Here is a 21402-nt window from a genome sequence, read left to right on the forward strand (position 1 = left end):
CATTTGAAGGCTTTAAAATCTTCATCTTGATTTTATCCTTCAGTGGCTCCAACAATTGAGGTAATTGAGCTCTCGGTACTGCAATAGGTTTAAAATTCCAAGGAATATGAGGGATAGTAAATATTACCATTGGTGTTACCACCTTTGGATCTACACAACCAATCTCCTCGGCTTTGAATGCGAACGCTTTCCCATGCCTAAAGATCATGTCTTTGAAAGTCGCGATCTCTGATTGTAGAAGAAATTCACCCCCTCCGATTCTTAAGTTATTTGTTGTATCCGAAGTGAAGTGATGTCCAATCTTCTCTATTGATCAAAGCATAGGCTTAATTGATGTTGCCTTCATCTTCTCTTCGCTACCAATAGGTAATGGTATTGCAGCAGGTTTAATCTTTTTATCTATTGTTTTATATTTTGTGTTACATAAACCTTCTACTTCTTCATATTTACAATTATACTTATCAATTTCATAATACATATCAACTGAGTTTACATGTATCTTTCTAACATTCTCATCATCTTCTTTCAAATACATTTCTAACTCTTCTAAAGTATTTGCAAAAGAAATTTCTTCCATAACACTTTCAATCTGCTCTTCCATTTCAAGTACTCCATTATCCTTCGATGCCTGCTGAAATAGATTAGCATTCTTTTTCAAGTTCCTCTTGCATTCATACATCCTAGTCACACATATAGCACCAGTTTCAGAAACATGAAATGACTTATTCATATGTTGTAATCTCCTATATGAGGTTCTTTTAATAATGGGACTATTGCAACCCTCACTCGCAACAATCCTAATCAAAAACCTGATTATCAAAATCATCACAGTCTTTCGGTATTGAATGATCACGAAGCTCTTGCTTATTCCTCTCATGATTTGGGCAAAGTTCCATGGTTGTTTGCGTTGTCGTAGTGTAATTCGCACACTACGTGAAAAATTACATTTTTGGTCTCTTCGGATAGGACATGGAGTACCTGGTGAGAACTAGAAGGAGGAACCGGTAAGGATCGAAACCAGTAAGGACCGAACCCGGTAAGGTGACCCGACAAGAGCCAGATGAAGAAGGCCGGTGAGAGTCGGTGAGAAACGGACAAAGAGTACCGGTAAGGAGGACCCGGTAAGAACCAGATAAAGAAAACCGGCGAGAATTGGATGAAGCAGACCGGGGAAGAACCGGATGAAGAAGGCCTGTAAGAGTCTCTCACCGGATAAAGAGACAAAATTGTAAATAAAAGAAAAGATTGTTACATGCATAGGGCACGATTCGACCTTGCACCTCCATGTTTATAATGTGAAACCTTACCATTACACTAACATATCATTAGTGTTAAAAAAAAGTAAACGTCCAACATAGAAAGGTAAGTTCACGCTAGGATAAACTTTAGGTAGAAGAAAATGCATGATAAAAAAAAAAGCTACGCATGCACATGTAGCGTGCATGAACACCATAATCGATAAAAAGGCATCAAGTTAGAAAAAGTAGGATCACTTCAGAAAAAGCATGTTAGAGAAAGCATAGAGACTATCTATAGAAAAAGCATGGATTGTTAAGACTCTCTCATCACTATATAAGGATGAGGAGCACAATGTAATGGGGGGGGTGTGAAAAATATTTGGAAATTGGATATATTTCCTAAAACACCAATTAATATAATATATTCGTGGGATTCACGAATGTGTGTTCAAAATTGTCTCTTACTATCTAAATATTGATTAAATACACTAAACTCGTGGGATTCACGAGTTTCATAACTTACCTATTTTTCTACCTATTCATTACTAAGCCTTATCTCATATTCTTCTTTCTCCTAGTCCAAAACCTCAGTGGTTCCCACCCGACTCATGCAACGATCCGGAGCCGAAAGGCACGACAACGTACCCGTATTTAACGTTTAAATACATATAATACCTCATAATTTGTATAGTATGTATTATACCTCAATGTTGTTTAGTCAAATATCATGTACATTTGTCCAATACAGTATTTAACGTACATTTGAAAAACGGGTATAATACGTATTTATAAAAAAATGTAAGTCAAACCCCAACAAAAAGCAAAAGAAAAAACAAATTAGTGAAAAAGAAGCAAAAAGAAGGAAGAAAGAAGAACAGAAGAGATGACGACGAGGAAGAAGAAGAAAAAGAGAGTTCAAAGAAGGCTGAAACTTGTCCTGAGTCTAAGTGTGATAATCATAGAAGATAGAAGAAGAAGGATGATGAAGAAGATAATGAAGAAGGGAGAAAAGAAGACAAAAACGTAAAGTGAGTGTGATAATCGTAGACGATTCCTCAATCTATAAGGGCATAATCATAAATAATTGCAATTTGAAGTTGAACATTGTATGGTTGCCCTAAGATTATTGGATAGGTAGATCCTTCCTGCACAAATAAATGTTGATCTACCTCTATATCACCAATGGTAACCTTTACATTTGGGCATGCACCAAATAAATCTTTGGTGACTGATGTGGCTGCTTTTACTCGCCAACCATGCTGAGTATCAATTGGCCATCTACCTTTCCTGTAAAAATTAGCACTCATTATATTTATTTCAGAACCATGATCAATAAGTGCCATCACCGGGTCTGGAACATTTCCAATCTTCACATGATGCTCATTAGTGGCTCTTGCCCAACATTTGCGAGAGTAGTGGCTTCTTACATCTGTTGAACTTATCATTGAGGTTAATGCATGTTGAGAGTCAACAACGATATTGTTTGACTTGTTGCTCACCAGTTCATATGGTACCTTCGAATTTGTCTCTTTAACCTGCTCATTAATTTGCTTCTTTCTTCGCACAATATCAATTATTTCATCATGAAATTCCTTTTTTGCAATACCTAACACTTCTCTTAGTGTAAATTCTACTAGACTATCTAGTATTCTTGTTTCTAAAATTTTCTTTAAATCTATATCTTTTTCAATATCAGACATTAATTTGAATGAAGGACCAGATTTACCTTTTTCGACTTTTGCGTCCATCTCTTTTCTTTTTCTTTCTCTTGTCTCATGCTTTTTTGTTGAGCCAATCTCATCATCCAACCTTTTCCTTTTTTCTTCCACTATCACCTCATGCTCTTGGTGTTCTGCCATCTGAGCATAGACCGTCATAACATCTACTGGAACATCCCATCTAGTGTTTTTCCTTACAGAATCTCCGGCAACATGAAGGTCTTCCATCTTCATCTTTTGCTTTGTGTGGTACTTACAACCTTCTCCCAGAATGATGATCGGGATGGCATGTCATCGAGGTGCATTCCTGTCGTTGCCGAGTAGTACATTGCGGAAGCCTTCTTTGCCTCAGCTTCTTCAAATTTAACCTTAACACCACCATCACCAAAGTTCTTTGTAAGTGGACTTCTAGTTTCAGTTAAATAAATGTTACCATTTTTCCAATACACTAAGTCTCGATTTTCCATGTCTTTATATTCTTCACAATCACGTAGACGATGTTCGAGACTATCGCACCACATGCATCGGGGTCGAAATGGTTCCCTTGACCTCAAAGTTTGACCATTCTCAAGCTTTGCCACTTTAATTGTTAGATCTTTCATACTTTGAACTAAATCATCAAGAAAAGACTCACTCTTAGTTCCGATCATTTCGCGTGGTTGATGCACCATTTCGTGTGATGGTTCTTGACCATGTCTCTGAACTTCGATGTTTTGATCAAGCCGATTCATGATTCCCACATGTGGTATTTGTAGCATTACACCATTCCTTTGCATTCTTTTCATAAATTTATTAAAAGCGTTTGTTACCTCATTCCAATATGTTGTTATACCATCCTCGGTATTTGGCACTTCAAGCATAAATTCCCATTATTTTCTATATCTCTTGTCAACTGCCTGCAAAAATAAAGCAACCTTTTGCCAAGACAAAGAATTTCTTTCTTCTAGCTTTAAGTGTCCATACATCCTATCAAACTCTTTTTCTATGTCAGCCACAGATAACCCTTTTGTTGAGAGTTGAACTCAACTTCCCATAGATAGGTTTCACAGTAGCTCATGGACATGTTGGGCTAGTTTTGTAAATAGTAGAAAGGGCACTTGCACTAGTTTAGTTGGTATATAAACCAATGCATTGTAACTTAGTTACTGTTGGATGTTTTATGTTTTGATGTATTTTTGGTTAATATATAGTTTAGTCTATCTCTGTCTTCAGAGCTCTCTCTCTCTCTCTCTCTCTCTCTCTCTCTCTCTCTCTCTCTCTCTCTCTCTCTCTCTCTCTCTCTCTCTCTCTCTCTTTGATACACACAACGCACACGCATCTTCCGCTACATTACAACCACTCTTGCCTCCTCATTTCTTTACATGGTATCAGAGCGTGTGGTTGCCTGATTAAGCCTATTCGATTGTGTTGTGCTGCACGCTGACGATCAACAGAACCAACCCATCGACAGAGAAGAAATCACCATGAATACTCAAATGGGAAGCGCTCTTCCTACCGAGAAGCTCGACAGAACAAACTTTGCATCTTGGGAATACAAGATGCATCAATACCTTGTCGGACAAGGCTACTAGAGCTACATTGAAGGAGCTCACGAATCACAACCCAACCCAACACACGCCGACTATCCCGCATGGGAGTAGGCCGCAAGTCGTGTGTTGTATTGCCTTGCATCATGCGCTCATGATCATATGCTTGGCTACATTCGAGAGGCAAAAACGCCGAAGCAGGCGTGGGAAAACCTCAAGAAGATTTTCGCAGCCAATACGACCGCCCGAAAGCTCCAACTTCGACAGGACTAAACAATCTTCAACAAAGGGACATGTCAATCGGCAACTTCACCTTAAAGATCAAGGAGTTGTGTGATGCCCTTGGATCGATCAATGTTAGCATTGACGACGAAGAAATGGTGCAGATATGCCTTGGTGGTTTGGCACCGCGATTTGGTGCAATAAGATCAGCCGTTCTCGCGAGAGAGAATCCTCCCTCTTTTTTTGATCTCCAATCATTGTTGCTAGTCGAAGAGAATCACGTGCGTCAAAGGAACAACGCGCATGACGGACAAATGCTATATTCGAACTTCGATGGAGAAAGAGGACAAAGTCGCGGAAGGAGAGGTCAATTCGGCCAAGGCCGACACAACCAAGAGCGTAACTCCCACCAATGGCAAGCGAACAGAAACGGCCCTAGAGAGTTCGGCGAAAGGGGGAGTCATAACGCCAGACCAAGCAACTGTAGGAACGTAGTTGAGTGCGGGTACTGCGGAAAACCTGGCCACTATGAAGAGGAGTGTCGGAAGAAGAAGCATGAGCAAGGCGGACAACTAACAAATTATGCCACGAACTCCGACTATGGCGACCGCAGCGGAATGTTCATAATGAAGCACGAAGCGCACTCAATGTCCGCACTTGCGTCAACTACCAATTCCACTCCGAATAGCGTATGGTTTGTCGATTCGGGAGCATCCAATCACATGACGTCCCATGAAATTTGGTTTCAGGAACTACGGAAGCCTGAACGTCCCGGATATGTCGAAACAAGAGATGACACGACTCACCCAATACAGCATATCGGGAACGTCACATTCAGAAACGACGGCAAACAAACCTACCTCAAGAACGTGTTGCATGTCCCCACTATTACGAAAAACCTGGTCTCGGTTGGCTAGATTGTCGAACAAGGAATGCAAGTACGCTTCGATAACGATGGGTGCTTCATCGAAAAAGGTGATCAAGTCATAGTTCATGGTCGTTGTGAAGGCCGTATGTTCATCCTCGAATCAAGCGAGGTAAAGTCGGCCATGTTTGCAAAGGGCCAAAAAGTCGAAACCGACTTGAAACTATGGCACAAGAGAATCGGCCACATCAATCTCCCAAAGCTCCAGAACATGTAATTGAAAGGAGTCGTAATCTGACTCCCGAACTTTACGGCGAAGGAGATTACAAGCGTATGTGAAGCATGTCAGTTCGGAAAGCAACATCGTCACCCATTCCCTAAAGAGTGAAATCCTGGATGTCGTACATTCAGATGTGTGGGGACCAGCCCAGACAGCAACATTCGGCGGATGCCGATACTATGTCACGTTCATGGACGACTTCTCCAGGAACACCTGAATCTATCCGATGAAGCAGAAGAGTGAAGTGTTCAAGCACTTCCAGACATTCAAAGCCGAAGTCGAAAAAACTACGGGTTAGTGTGTACGTTGTCTTTGATCAGATGGAGGCAAAGAATACTTTTCGGATGAATTTACGGCGTATCTCCGAAAAGATGGAATCCGACGAGAGTTCTCGTGTCGACACGCGCCTCAGCAAAACAACGTAGCTGAGCGTAAAAAACGCCATGTAGTAGAAGTCACACGAGCCATGATGAACGAGCAGAACCTGCCGAAATCATATTGGGCAGAAGCAGCAAATACGCAAGATACAAGCGGATTTATCTACTCATCTCCAACAAGCTCAACAAACACACAAGGTCTACGCGGATCGTCATCGACTTCCATCCAGTTTTAATATTGGAGATCGGGTGTGGCTGCTACGACGACACATCAAGACTACTCGCCCATGTGAGAAGTTGGATTATCGGCGATTAGGTCCTTTCCGTATTATTGGACAGATTAATGATGTTGCTTTTCGCCTCGATCTACCTCCTCAACTTCGGATACATCCGGTGTTTCATAGTTCTCTCCTTCAACCCTACCACGAGAGCACCATCCCAGGACGTCTTATCCAACCTCCACCCCCGATCGAGCTTGAAGATGGGTCGGAGTACGAGGTTGCCGCCATCCTTGATTCCAAGATTGTTCGCAACAAGCTCTACTATCTAGTCGATTGGCTAGGCTATAGTCCCAGCGAACGTACTTGGGAACCGATCGAGAATGTGACCAATGCTCGTGCTCTTCTTGAAGACTTCCATCGTCAATATCCACACAAATCGGGTCCTCAATCCAAGACAACTCGTGACACTCGTCGTTTTAAAAGGGAGATAGTGTCATGATATGGCAAGACTCGAACCCATGACCTTAGGTTATATGGGTCAAGCTCTTGACCATTAGACCATCTATTGTAATACGTAAGATATTATTTTCATTTACATTTTATTATAGGAAATTAGTGTATATTCCAGATTTCTCTGGAACATTCTAGAAGCTTTAGGATTACTCCTAAAAACACTATAAAAGAGGGCACTAGGCATTATGTTGAACCAAATTGGTTCAACGCCAGTCTTAAGCCTTTTAGCCACCATTGTATATTCTCTTCATATAATACATATCTTTCTTATCATCACTCTCTCTCTCTCTCGATCTCTCTCTTTCTCTCCGTCTCGCTCACTCCTTCCTTCTCTCGAAGAAGTTCTACACCTCTCATAGTACTAATCCTTCGTTTAGTACTAATTCCTTCTCTGTCTCAGTACTGTTCCTGACACATGGCCGTTTCCATCACTCCTTTCCATGATTTATTTGATTCGCTCCTTTTTTTTATTTTTTATTTTTTTTTATTTTTTATTTTTTTTTATTTTTTATTTTTTTTTATTTTTTTATTTTTGGTTAGTTGTTCTCCGGTCCTGTCAGATCTTTGCCCGAAGCATGCAACTCGCCGGCCTCTTGTCGGTTTGCCGGCTCATGCTTCTCCTTACTGGCTTGGTGGTAGCCGTCGTCTTCACCGATTGCCGTTATGGTTGGCCTGCCGGCGTCTGATTCAGTTTCGGTCCTTCGTTCAAATGGGTTCTTAAGCATAGGTCCTTTGTATGGTTTTAATCTAAATCCGTTGACCCATTTGCCCATCACTCTCCGGCAAGTGTCCCCAACTGGTTGGACCCATTGAACTCGCGTGTGATCCAGTACGGTCCGGTCCATCTAAACCGTAGTTTACCTGGCATTTTGCCCATCCGGGTCTGGAACACGAGTACCGGCTTGCCGGTCCCGAACATTTTTTCGTTTCCCTTCCAGTGCCGACCTACAAATGCTTTTCGTCTCCGTTGTTCCAATTCCAGGTGCATAATGCTCGCCAATCGGTGTTCTTCTAGTTCGCACTGAGCCTTTAACCGAATTGCCTCTGATTCCTTTTCCTTCAATCGTTCCTTAATCTGAATCCGTAAGCTTGGTACTTGGAACTCGACCGGCATGACTGCCTCCAATCCGAATGCTAACCGGAACGGTGTTGTCCGGATGCTTGTTTTGTACGTTGTCCGGTAAGCCCAGAGCACACTATGCAGCTTTGTGTCCCAATTTGTCCGATTTTCATTGACGATCTTCCGGAGGATATTTTGGAGCATTTTGTTCGTCGACTCAGCTAAACCCATTTGCTTGCAGATAGTACGGTGTGCTTCTTTTATGTACCACCGCATAGAACGTCGTCAAACTTTCTACCACCTGTCCAAGAAAGTGCCCTCCTTGGTCGCTTATCAGTTCTATGGGGCATCCGTACCGGCACCAAATGTATTCGTATAAGAATTTCGCTGTTGACGCCGCGGTGTTGTCTCGTAGGGCTTTCGCTTCCACCCACTTAGTGCAGTAATCCGTTGCGACGATCACATACCGGTTGCCGGTTCTCATTGCTGGTGGTTTATATGGCCCGACGAAATCCAGCCCCCATTTCTGGAATGGTTCTAGTGGCAAGACTGGCTGGTGTGGCATCCGAGCTTGTTCCGTTGGCTGACCCATTCATTGGCATAGATCACACTCCTTCGCATACCGGACTGCATCTTTCAATGTGGTTGGCCACCATAGGCCATTTTGCCATACTTTCCTTGCCGTCGCATCTCCGGCATAATGGCCTCCGGCGACTCCGTAGTGTGCCTCCCGTAGTATTACCTCCTTCTCGTCGTTGCGCACCGCTCGTCGCCAAATACCGTCCGCACCTTTGTGGTATAGCGTGTCCTGTAATAAACAGAAGTGTAGGCTCTGTACCGCCAGGCGTTTTCTCTCGTCCCAATTCATCTCCTCCGGTGGCAATCCGGTGATCAGAAACTGGTGCATATTAGTTAGCCACTTATCTTCTTGTGCCATCTTTTCATCTGTTGCCGTTTTAGTGGTGACTCGAAAAACCTCTGCATCCGGAAACTCGTCTGGTACTCCGTCCCCTGTCTCCCCGGAATCTAGCTGGCTTAGATAATCTGCGACCGCATGCTGTATGCCGGGTCGGTGGAATATCTCGAATTCAAACTCTTGCAACAACAAAGTCCACCGGGCTAGCTTACCGATAAGTGACGCTTTGGATACTAGGTAAAGGAGTGCCGAATGATCCACATGGAAAGAGAACTTTCTTCCCAATAAATAATGCCTGAATTTTGTTACACTATAGATCATTCCTAAAGCTTCCCTTTCCGTGGTAGAATAATTTTGCTCCGCTTGGGATAGCTTCCTACTGGCATAGTACACTGGCCGGTACCACCTTGGCTCGGTAAGCTGCATGAGCGCGTTGCCGATTGCGATATCGGAAGCGTCCACGAACACATGAAATTCTTTACTCCAATCGAGAGGCTGCACTACCGGTGCTTGTGACAATAACAACTTTAGTGCCCAGTACGCCTTGTCTTCGATGTCAGTCCATTGGAACGGTGTTCGATGTACTGCCGTATGCAGAGGTGTAGCCAGGTCTGCCAAATATTGGAGCATACGGCTATGCCAACGGATTTGTCCTAGGAAACGGCTCAATGCCTTTGCCGTTGCCGGGGCTGGTGCTTCCCGGATTGCTTTCACTTTGTCCGGATCTACGGCAATGCCTTCCTTGCTTACTATATGCCCTAGTAGCGTTCCGCTGGCCACTCCAAATACACACTTCGCCGGATTCAGGCTTAGCCGGTACGCCCTACACATCTCTAGACATAGTCTGAGATGCTGCAAATGATCTTCTTCTCTACTATAGACGGCGAAGTCGTCAAGGAACACCTGCATAAAAGCCGGTATGTATTCACCAAAGATCTCCATGATGATCCGTTGGAATGTTGCTGGTGCCGTTTTCAGCCCAAACATCATCACCACCGCAACAAACACTCCCCATTCGGTGACGAAAGCCGTTTTCTCTTGATCCTCAGGGTGCATCCGGATCTGATTATACCCGCTGAATCCGTCTAAGAAACTGTAGACTTCATGGCCGGCGACGGCATCCAAAACTTCATCCGTAAACGGAAGTGGAAATGCATCCGTTACCGTTGACGTATTGAGCTTCCGGTAGTCGACACAAACTCTAATTTTTCCGTTCTTTTTCGGTACGACTACGATCGGGCTCAGCCATGTAGATTTCTTTATGGGACGGATGAAGCCGACCCTCAGTAATTTGTCGATCTCCTCCTTGACTTTGGCGGCGTAGTGTGGGTTCATTCGGTACCGACGTTGTGCCACCGGCTTGGCGTCTTTGCTCAAATGTATCTGGTGTTGATACAACTGAGGATCCAGGCCTCTCATATCCTCGTACGACCAGGCAAAGACGTCGCGAAACTCGTTGAGGAGTGTAATTATCGCCGTTTTGTTCTCTGCATTCATTTCTTTGGCGATGTGCACCGGTTTTGCCTCCTCCGTCGTTCCTAGATTTACTTCTTCTAATTGGGACGCTTTTACGCGCTGGGATATGGCCATTTCCCTTTCCAACGCCTCCTGCGCATGCCGTAACTCCCGGATTGCTTCTTTATCCGGTTCCTCTTCGGTTTCGTCCGGTTGGAGTAAGTAGGGTGATACCGCCTCCGCGACGTCAATTTCGAAGAGGGGTACAATCTTCGGGTTCTCCAGCAAGTACTGCTCTTCTTCTTCGTCTGCTAATCCCTCCAGCATATTGACACACTCCGCATATAACGGTGTCAGGTCCTTGTCGGTGCCCTTCCTTTGTTGTGTTGGTACTCGTACCTTCGCTTTTCCCTACCGGAACGTAATCATATTCCTCCTCCAGTTCTACTTGATATGTGCCGTTTTTAACCAAGGTCGTCCCAACAATAATGGGTCCGCTCCTTGAGCCTACAATTGGAGAACTACGGCTGAGATTCGGAATGTGTGGCCCCCGATGGTTACTTCCAAATTCCGTATTAATCCTGTCGGTCACACCGAACTTGTGTCAGCCATTCGGAGCCAAAACGGACATGGCTCCCACTCTCGCATATTGACACACTCCGCATATAACGGTGTCAGGTCCTTGTCGGTGCCCTTCCTTTGTTGTGTTGGTACCCGTACCTTCGCTTTTCCTTGCCGGAACGTAATCATATTCCTCCTCCAGTTCTACTTGATATGTGCCGTTTTTAACCAAGGTCGTCTCAACAATAATGGGTACGCTCCTTGAGCCTGCAACTGGAGAACTACGGCTGAGATTTGGAATGTGTGGCCCCCGATGGTTACTTCCAAATTCCGTATTAATCCTGTCGGTCGCACCGAACTTGTGTCAGCCATTCGAAGCTAGAACGGACATGGCTCCACTCTCGGATTCCAAGAGCATCGCATGTCCGGAGGCTGATTACATTAACGTCGGAGCCTCCGTCTATTATTGTGCCAGGGAGTTCTTTCCCTTTCACAATGGCCGTAATTGCCGGACTGTTGGTGTCCACCACGGCCGGTCCCTCCTCCGGATTTGAGAAGAATGCCGGAGCCGGTGGTGTTCCGCCTGTCGTCATGCCTTCCTTGAGTCCTTCTGTGAATCTTGGTACTAGCTGCAAGAGTCGTCCCAACGGCAGCGTGATCTGGCATTCCTGCAATACCTACCATCTCGCGTTTTCGGACTGACTGCTTCCGGCGAGCTCTTCGGTGTTGTCCTTCTGTTGCATGAGTTCTGCTACGTTTCGCTTATTGGCCTTTTTTACCCATTCCGTTGCTTGTTTCCGGATGGCCTCTTGTGTCTCCCATTCCGTAGTCTTCCCCTTCGACCTTGTGGTGACCTGTTGGAGGTCTGCGACTTCGGCGACTACCATGTTTACTGTCGGTCGCTTATCGTAGCTTTTTGTCGGACATTGATTACTATAATGTCCTTCTTGCCGGCAGTAATAGCAATATGCTTTCCGGGTGTTGCTGGACTCGGCATTGTTTCCTGTACCCGGTGGAGGACTTGTGGTAACCGCGGGGCTCTGGTCTGGTTGGCTGCTTGAGGCACCTTTTTCCAGTTCACGTGGGTGGCTCTCGTTTTTGAAATGTCATTTTTTATTAAAGTTCTTTTTGTTGCGGTACCCTTGTCGGGGTTGGTCGTCATACCTCCCGTACTCTTCCCGTCGTTGGTGATACCCGGGGGAGTGATCCCAGTTGTGATGCTCGTACCATCCATTGTATTCTCGGTACTTGTCGTATCTCTTGTATTGGTCGTAGTTGTCTCGCCGATTGTTGTACTGGACATCTTGTGCCGGTCGATATCGCTCCTCTCATCGCTAGCGTTCGTCTTCTTCGTCTCGGCTGCTACGTGGCTCGATTTTGCCGGACTGGTGGAGCTTGCCGATTCAATAAGTTATATTCGCACCGGTCCATCGTGTGGCTCATAGATTGGCAGAGTAAGCAGTGCGTCCTCATGGTGCACTCCAGTGACGAGTGTTCGGAATTCAAGCAAGTCGTGCATTGGATTGCTTGCCGGAAACGGAGATCCTCATCGGTTGGTAATGCTCGTTGGAGGGCTCCCATTGTTAGCCAAGAGCTCATTTTCTCCATTTCTCGAACCCGGTCGATGACCTGGTCGACAGTGCTTGTGCGAAAGTCAATGACCGTGCATACCATTCGTAGAGGTTCCCGGAGCGCGGCTAAAAATATAGCCCGCGTTTCTTCCTCTGGAGGTGCGTGGGTTAGCTGACTGTGCATCCGTTGAAATCGGATGACAAACTGTGGGATGCTCTTGCCGGGGTCCTGCCGAATTGTGTAAAATAAGCCCACCATTTCTCGTTGATCCACCTCCTTCTGGAAGAAGTGCAAGAATTTGTCTTTCAGGTCCGCAAAGGTGGTGATGGTGCTGCGATCCTGCGTCCGGTGCCATCTGGCGGCCGGTCCTTCTAATGTCACGCCGAATTCGGCTATCTTAGATCGTTCTTCTTCTATCACGGTTAATCGTTGTGACACATGGTTTGCTTCCCATGTTTGTTCAAATGCGTGAACATGAGCCTCCGCATCCGGGTCATCCCAATACTTGGAGTATTGGAACGGCATATCATCGTCCGGTGTCGGTACGCGGTCTGGTGGTGTTGGTAGTCTTTCCTGTTGTTCCGTCGGCGTCTAAGGTCTTTGCCGGTTTTGCTTTGGTGTTGCCGGCTCAACTTCCGGTGTTGGAGATTTTTGCCGGTGTACTTCCGTCTCCGGAGGTTGCTCCCCGACGGGTGCCGGAGGTTGCTCCACGACGAGTGCCAGAAGTTCTTGGTCTGCCAACTCTGGTTCCGGTGTCGATAAAGTATCCGACTCCTCGTCCTCCGGTCCTCCTGGGGTGTCATTACTACTGCGATAGTTCATTTGCGCGTTGTAACCCCCCCGTCCGAATCCGATTCCAGTGCTGAGAATGCTACGGATTCGCCTTCTCTTCCGACCAAGGCCTGGAGAAGGGTTTCCGCTTCCCGGAGGCTGCTTAAGTTGCTTCCTTCGTCCGGGTAGGCGTTTTGTTGCAAACGGAGCGACTCCTCCGCCACTTTCCGGATCACTTTGGAAAATGATCGATCCATTCGAATTTCTTCCACTGCTTGCTGAAAAGCCTCTCGCCACCATCTCCGTTCAGCAAGTCTTCGTGCTCTCTCCGTAACCGGGTCGTCTGTTGGCCTCGTTATCCATTCCTGCCGTTGTTCTTTGCGATAATACAGGAATCGTGGTCGCCAAAAACTGTGTTATTGCTAGGGCCGGACAACAGCCTAACACAGGGTGTCCACTTAAGACATGTCACCAAAGGGTGGTACGGCAGAATGACTTATGGCACAACGCTTAATTAGACCTTAATCGATTACTTAGCCATCCGTAATTAACGCGCATAAGATATGACAATAATCACAGAACGGTAATCAACACTTGAAGATTAAGACCATAAGCTTTATTAATTATCCGCTACTGATTACATTGTAACCGGGCCTTTATATAGGTCTTTGGTGCGAAATACAAAACGGTGCCAAACGGCACCTTTACGGAATCGTTCCGGATCCGGATCGGCATATCGATTCCGGTCCGTCTGTCCACATCTTCTTATATAATAATATGTATATATTAAAACTACTACTTCCAACAGTTCCCGAATAACTATTCCTTTCACACTCTGGTTTGGAGTTTGGACCTCCTTTAGCCTTCTTTGCCGGCCGGTAACATATAAGACTCGAACCACCGCCCTTCCGTTGCGAGTTGAGGACCACAACCACCAAGCTAGTTCTTCTCTTCTCTTAAGGATACCTTTCTCTCCCTCTTTCTCTATTATAATATATCTTTCTCTAGATCCAATATAATCCTCTCAATCTTATTTCTTGGGTTCTTTTGTCTATACTTCCTTCTCCTTTTATAGGGAAGAGATGGTTCTACATGTGGGCCATGTGGCACACATGTAGAGAGGCTCTTGCATGTGTGCTATATGGTGCACATGTAGCACGTTTGATGGTTTAAACCATATAATACTACTTCAAATGAAAACAAGACACATGTTTATACATATTGTAAGTATAGGCTAAATGGTAAGGTTGAGGTTGTTGGTTCACGTCCTCTTTTGCCCATGTAATTTGCTATATGGTGTGCATGTATTATATTAAACATGGTTCAAACTATAAAATACTACTTCAAATCATATATTATTTTGTAAATTATTAGTATAGGCTAATGGTAACCTTTGAGTGTCATAAGGTAGGGTTTATTAGTTTAAGTCCTCTCTTGTCCATGTAATATAATAGATTTTATTTATTTTTGTCTCTACATATAATGTATAATATTATCATAGTATGTTATTAACATTATAAAGGTTTATTTTATTTTCATTATGTATTTATCTTATTGTAGACTTTTAATGTGAAGCTTTCGTACTTCAAGACACCGCCGTGCCTCTTTAGTGGCCCAACCAATGCATTTTCAGCTTCCACTAGATTCGCTAATATCGTATCTTGGAGATTATCCTCTTCTAGTGGCACCATTTCAAGGTGGTATACCATGAATTCCGTGATCATTCTAGGAAGCTTCCTAAATTTCACATTTATATAGCATATGCCTTGCTCATTTGCCTTGCTCATTTGCCTTGCCCAAGCTCCATATCATGGCATCTTTCATTTGTCTTTTCATTTTCACACCTATTGTAGTACCATATGTTGAATCTACATGAGCACCCATTTGTTGTTCCAACAATCCGAATGCTTCTTCTCTATTGTGGGGCTCCTTATTTCCAGCGACCAGCATATAGGACAGTCCAGCGATCTGACCTTCGTCCACACAATTACTATAGATATTGATTCTACACATGTTGTCCTTCTTCATCTCAGTTCCACACATTTCCTTGAACCACTTTGTGCCTATCAGTTTCAATTCGATTTGTTGCTCGGTATTTGGTAGGGGGGTCACTTTGTATTGAGGATTCCATTTCACTCTTGACCATTTACGCATACCTTTATTTTTGTCCATCCTATTCTCTTCCTCTTTTCTAGCACGCATGTGCCTTTGTATTTTTGCTATCACCTTAATATGTTGGGTTGTCACTAGTGACTTATCTTGCTCTTTCAAGGGGCTTACAACCTTTCCGATTCTTATTTCTCCTACCTCATCCATACATTCCTGATGCATCTAATCAATTTCAACTACTAACAAGCCGTCTTCCTACGGCAATGTCTGTGTATCATTAATAGCACTCACAAAGTTGTTGTCCGAATTTTCCTTTGATCTTACTTCCTTGTCATTAGCTATGTTTTCGTTGTCCTCTAAGGTTAAGAGTTCATATTTGTTGCTTAGGTAAACCAGGGAAAAAGGTTGTTATTACTGTTGGATTGCCTACACAAGCATTTGCTTTACACATGCCGAAGTTGACATCCCATTTGAATACATGTGCTCTTGCATTGTGCCATGTCAACGGGTTGCTCTCGATAATTTTGCATATATTCGTTTCAAGCATCACAGTAACATGGTAAAACCCCTTTCCCATAAATGTGATGTCCTTCATTCTTCCAATGTTTTCTTGCAAGCAGCTTTGCAACCAATCACGCAACAACGGTCGATACGAACGACTACCCACCACTTTCACCACAAATTATTCCTGTCTAAGTCTTATTATTTCACTCTCCATGATGCATTCTTCTTATGGGGAGAGAACGAAGGCTCCCATAGCTTGCATTGAGCTACCACTCGGCCTATTCATCCCATCTATCTGATGTTCTAGATCATCATCATAACCATTAGAGTTTCGATCCTCACATTCTTGTGTCCCCTTGTTGGCAAGAGGGTTTCGTGTTGTTGTTTGTGCAGCCTCCGATGCTTCGGAGACGTTGTTTGATGCCCCCTCAGTTGTTGTCGCTCCTCTCATCCCCGCCATCCCCGTCCACCGTTCCTTCTCCTATGCTCGTCTCAGTATCTAGCACCTAATTGTTGCTCGTCACCTGCTCGTCTCAATCTACAATGAACTTCACGGAACCTACTGAACTTATGTAAGCAATACAAAACTTCACGGAACCTAGTGAACTTATGTAAGCATTCAATTGTGGAGATGTTTTAATATGACATTGGCAATTATTCACAATTGTCATGCAAGGACTTGTTTAATCGGGACATCAATTTTTTCTCATGTCTCTACTTAACATTTTTGTGGGTCCTTCAAAAGGTATGTAGACAAAAAACCATTTCTACCTAAAAATGAAACGAGATAGTATTAGTGATGATTAAAATGTTGTAATTTCTTTAAAAACATGAATGTGTAGTGTGCTTGAACCAAGAAATGAATTACATTAGAAATTATTCGAGGGTAAATCTTTTTTGAGGGTTTGTATCATTTGATAATATCGATAGTCCATTGCAACCTTAATATAGAGTTAACACATTGGTGATGCCTATACGGATAACTATGTTTCAATTTTAAATAAGTGCAAAACGAAATTTTGCGCGGCATTAACTTACTTTATTATTGTCAAGTTATGTCACTATTCACACATGTAAGAGGTTGTTATCACATGAATGTCACAAAAATCATTCAAACATAAAAGATAGAGCTTATGTAGCATGGATTTTGATGCAAATCATTGGAAATGCTCCTTGACAATACATGAAAGCATGACGCGACCACACAAAACTATATCCTCTTTGTTATCCATCTTAGTTACACTAAACTTTACTAGAGTGAATAAAGAGGAATCCCCAAACAAATTTAGCAATTGTCCATATAGTCACTATGTTCTATTTATAAACATTCGAAAAACAATGGTGGGACTTGCATATTTAACTTTTTAAGCAACTCTCAAGGTTTTTGTTTTCGGTGATGGTGGTGGGGTAGGAGCTTGTATATTAATGAAGATAGGGGACGCGAGGTTCTTCATTTAGTATCTAGTAGAAAATGGGAAGAAGTGTTAGTGATTGATTCGTTGGCATGAAAGGAATCCTCCCACTATATGCTAGATATAGGACCCCTCCCATCAATCCATGTCATACGTGATAGAAACGCTTTCACATATTAGATGTTATGTGCATATACATGCAAGGTTTGACATGTCGAGTTAGTTAGTCTGTGAGTTAGTTAGATAATGATTTAATTAAAACATTCCAATTATGCATAGGACAACAAACCTCCTCATGAATTAATTCAACAAAACTCGTGATGGTAAGCATTGTTGCACGGAACGTGACACACTAAATATTTTACTTGTGACACACTAAATATTTTACTTGTAACAATTCCTTTCTGTTGTTGGTGTGTAAATAATTATTGGAGTTGGTACTTGTCCTTTTTTACACAAGATTAGTGGATTTCATATAGAATTGAGATGTAACGATAAAACACTCTTGTTGGGTTGGCAACGATGCTAACATACATGGTATAAGAGTTAAACAACTTGATCATTTAAAATATAATTGGATGTATGAATAATGAACTATATTCAAAATGATACCTTCCATCGACATTATTTGTTTGTTTGTTTTATGTGCGTAATCATATGTATGAAGTTCGAAAACTCCTAGATTTTGCTTTTCATATTAGAACGCAACCCCATCGTGTGGGGTATTTATTGGCTTGTGTCATTGAGATGATAAGTTCACTACTTGTAAAATTATTCTAATAATTTCACGACTAGTGTTAGAAGAATATATTTGAGTAAGTGAACCCATAAAGTGCTCGCTTCCAAACTAACGCCACGAAGTTTGATTGAAACTTGCCTTGCCTTTTTATTTGTAAATTTCACAACAAACGATACAATTTAGTATTTTGCCTTTCTTACAACATGTTCGTCACATATATCTAGTGTTTCAGTGCCAGAGAACATATGGCTTCCTATTTTTTCCACTTCCATATTTAAAGTATGATAGGACCGCAATGAGATGAAGAGTGAGTAGTTATAGGAGGGGAGGGAGCATCAATTGAAGATCATACAAGAATGTTAATGATGATAAACAATACAACAAATTCCGGCATTTAACACGCAATTTTGTGTATGCCATCATAAAAAATTGGAGCTTACCATCAACATAAGGAACTTGAATAAAAACACAAGGATATGGAGAAAAAGAGGACAAGAGTTCAAAATGTTTGGTCGTATTGACATTATATGGTGCAGTTCCGTAATCCAAGCATGACCGTCGTGGAATGTGGTAGGTAGTAAGTCACTCAGAGGATCGAGAGGAGCTTGGATGATGGGGCACCAAGCGCGTTGCGGTCCGGTGGATGGATATGCATGGCCATACGTACATACATACATACATACTGATACATATGTATATCATTATGTATGTATGTATGTATAAACATGTGTGTGCGCGTGTGTCATTGGTATGAGAGAGAGAGAGAGAGAGAGAGAGAGAGAGAGAGAGAGAGAATGTGTGTGTGCGTGAGTGCACATTAACCTCTCCTCCCCTTCCTTGCCTTTTTTTTGTTTTTATTGATTTATTTGTTTCTATATTTTTTATTTAATTTGGGGGATTATATGAGCATACTGTTGAGTCGAGTTTATGCATGAATGTCGGATAAAGAAACTTTTTATAATTAATTAGTCATTTATTTACTTTCTCTGATATTGAGAAAGGGTTATATATAATGTATGTATATATTTAGAGGAACCGGAGGGATTAGAGAGATAGAGCGAGAGAGAATCATCATCATCAAAGGCCTGGCCTGCCATTAATTCGTTCCAGATTAGCAGCAGCCTCCTGCTAATAATTCTTTCATTAGTTAGTTAGTTAGTTATCGTTTTGTGTTTGTTTTCGATGGGGCAGGACTATTGAGCTCCTGCTGGTTGAGGCTAGAAGAAGTCCTAATAAGTCGCCAACATGTCAATAGATGTCTGCACCTAAATGCCTGATTACTACTACTACAGGAAAGCATAAATCCCCTTCTTCTTCTTCTTCTTCTTCTTCTTCAAGAAGCATGTCATCCTCCTCTAAATTGGGTCAAATGCCCGCACAGCATCTAATCCACCAGCACTATGAGGCGCGGAGCTTGATCGAAATTGATCTGACGGCCGACAAGATCCTCGACATATTGGATCATTCTACCACCACAACCAACCCTACGCTGGTTTCCATGGCAACATCAATGGTGACTGGAGAGATTATTAGCCCTTTGATGGTGGTGGTTACAACACCCACAAACTCCACAGTTGCAAATAGGATTAGCCCCATCGCGAACCTAAAGAGGTTACATGGATGGATCACATGGCAATTAATCCGAATGTTCACGAGGGGGGGAGAAATGGTGCTGGATCTTGCATGCGGGAAAGGGGGAGACCTTAGGAAATGGGATAAAGCTGGAGCTCGGTACTATGTGGGTGTCGACATGGTGGCCGGGCTTTTGGATGCCGCTCGCAATCGCTACCTCTCATCGGGATGCAAGTTCACGGCCCGCTTCGTGTGTGGGGATGCGTATTCCGGAAGCCTTCTCAAAGAGGTGGCGGCCATCACCACGGTGGAAGACATTACTACTACTACTACTACTACTACTACGACTACTATGGGGGGTTTGAAGAAGGTAGGGGCAGGGGCATTGTTCGATGTCGTGAGTTGCCAATTCGCATTGCATTACGCTTGGTCTAGCGAGGAGCGCGCACGAGCCGCGATTCAAAACATCGCGGCCTCATTGAAGCCCGGAGGATTCTTCATCGGCACAATTCCCGATGCCGATGCCATCATAGAGAAGCTCCGAGCATCAGCAGCCACGGTCCCCGAATATGATGAGATTGATTGTTGTGTCGATGATGATGACAACATTTTCTCTTGCGAGGATGATGATGATGATGATGATGATGATGAAGAAGAAGAAGAAGAAGAAGAAGATGGTGGTGGTGGTGGAGACCAGAATTATCATAATGTGGCTACCTCTGCCCTAATAGACTGCGTCCGCGGCACGAGATTTTTAGTCAGCAATGGGCCAGCAGCAGCTGGATCATTTGGGTGCGGCAAGCATTCGATCGATCAAGGCAGCACCAATGATATTATCACATTCGGCAACCGTGTCTACCACATAACATTTACAAAGGAGAATTGCAAGCGTGCGGTGAACCTATACGGCCAGAGGAGCCCCAAAACAAATCATCATCCCACCAGGGTCCCGGGCATGGCTACACAAACACAAGCACAAGAAGCACGCGGGACGACCACATCTTCATCGTCTTCGTCTTGCGATCCCTCATGGTTTGGCATCGAATACGAGTTCTTCCTGGCGGATGCCGTCCACGAGTGCCCTGAATGGCTGGTACCATTGTCATCCCTCACAAGCCTAGCGCGGGAGCTGGGGCTCCACCTAATCTTCGCCTCCAACTTCCAGCGATTCCTGGCGGAGCAGCGCCGCCATTTCCACCATCCTCACCACTCCACCCCTGACGAGTGGGATTGTGCCTCCATCTACCTCACCTTTGCCTTCCAAAAGCACCAACCAACCCCCTCCTCCCTTCTTCTACCTCTCTCTCCATTGCTCTAGCCCTACATACCCCTACCCCTATCTACCTACCTACCTACCTTCTTCTTCTTCTTCTTCTTCTTCTCTTCTTCTTCTCTTCTCTTGTGAGTTTTTGTAGCCCCCCTACCCCTACCCCTACCCCTACCCCCTAGTTTTTGTTTTGTTTCATCATGAAATGTTTGTTTGTTGCTAGCCATTGGCCGCGCGCACCTTGGGCCGCCGCCTACAGCCTAAACACACACGCACACACCGACTTTTCAACGTTGCTCGGCCGGCCATCTGTTCACATACACACACACACACACACATGTCTATGTCTATGTCTATGTCTATGTCACCTTTCTCCTCCTCTTGCTTGGGTTTCTTGTCACATGGGCGGAACCTACCCCTTCCTTCTCCACTTCCTCAACCCAATCTGGGTCGGGTTCCTTTCCCCTTGTCATAGACACTAGGAACATAGTCTTCGTTACAACC

General features: G+C 43.8%; 1 protein-coding gene across 1 annotated transcript; it reads left to right on the forward strand.

Annotated features, from left to right (window-relative positions):
- The first annotated feature begins 19314 nt into the window (after positions 1–19314).
- On the forward strand, positions 19315–20949 carry LOC147861999 (uncharacterized). Its single transcript, XM_087323048.1, has one exon. The coding sequence runs from the start codon at positions 19315–19317 to the stop codon at positions 20947–20949; it is 1635 nt and encodes a 544-aa protein (XP_087179174.1).
- The last annotated feature ends 453 nt before the right edge of the window (positions 20950–21402 follow it).

This window comes from Azolla caroliniana, unplaced genomic scaffold (assembly GCF_043228905.1).
Source record: "Azolla caroliniana isolate FFs.n. ecotype wild unplaced genomic scaffold, voAzoCaro1.0.p SCAF_7, whole genome shotgun sequence".
In the NCBI taxonomy this organism is placed as follows: Eukaryota; Viridiplantae; Streptophyta; class Polypodiopsida; order Salviniales; family Salviniaceae; genus Azolla; species Azolla caroliniana.

What these genes read in the sequence shown, in the direction of transcription:
- LOC147861999 (XM_087323048.1), top strand. Translation starts at nt 19,315, where the DNA reads ATGTCTGCACCTAAATGCCTGATTACTACTACTACAGGAAAGCATAAA.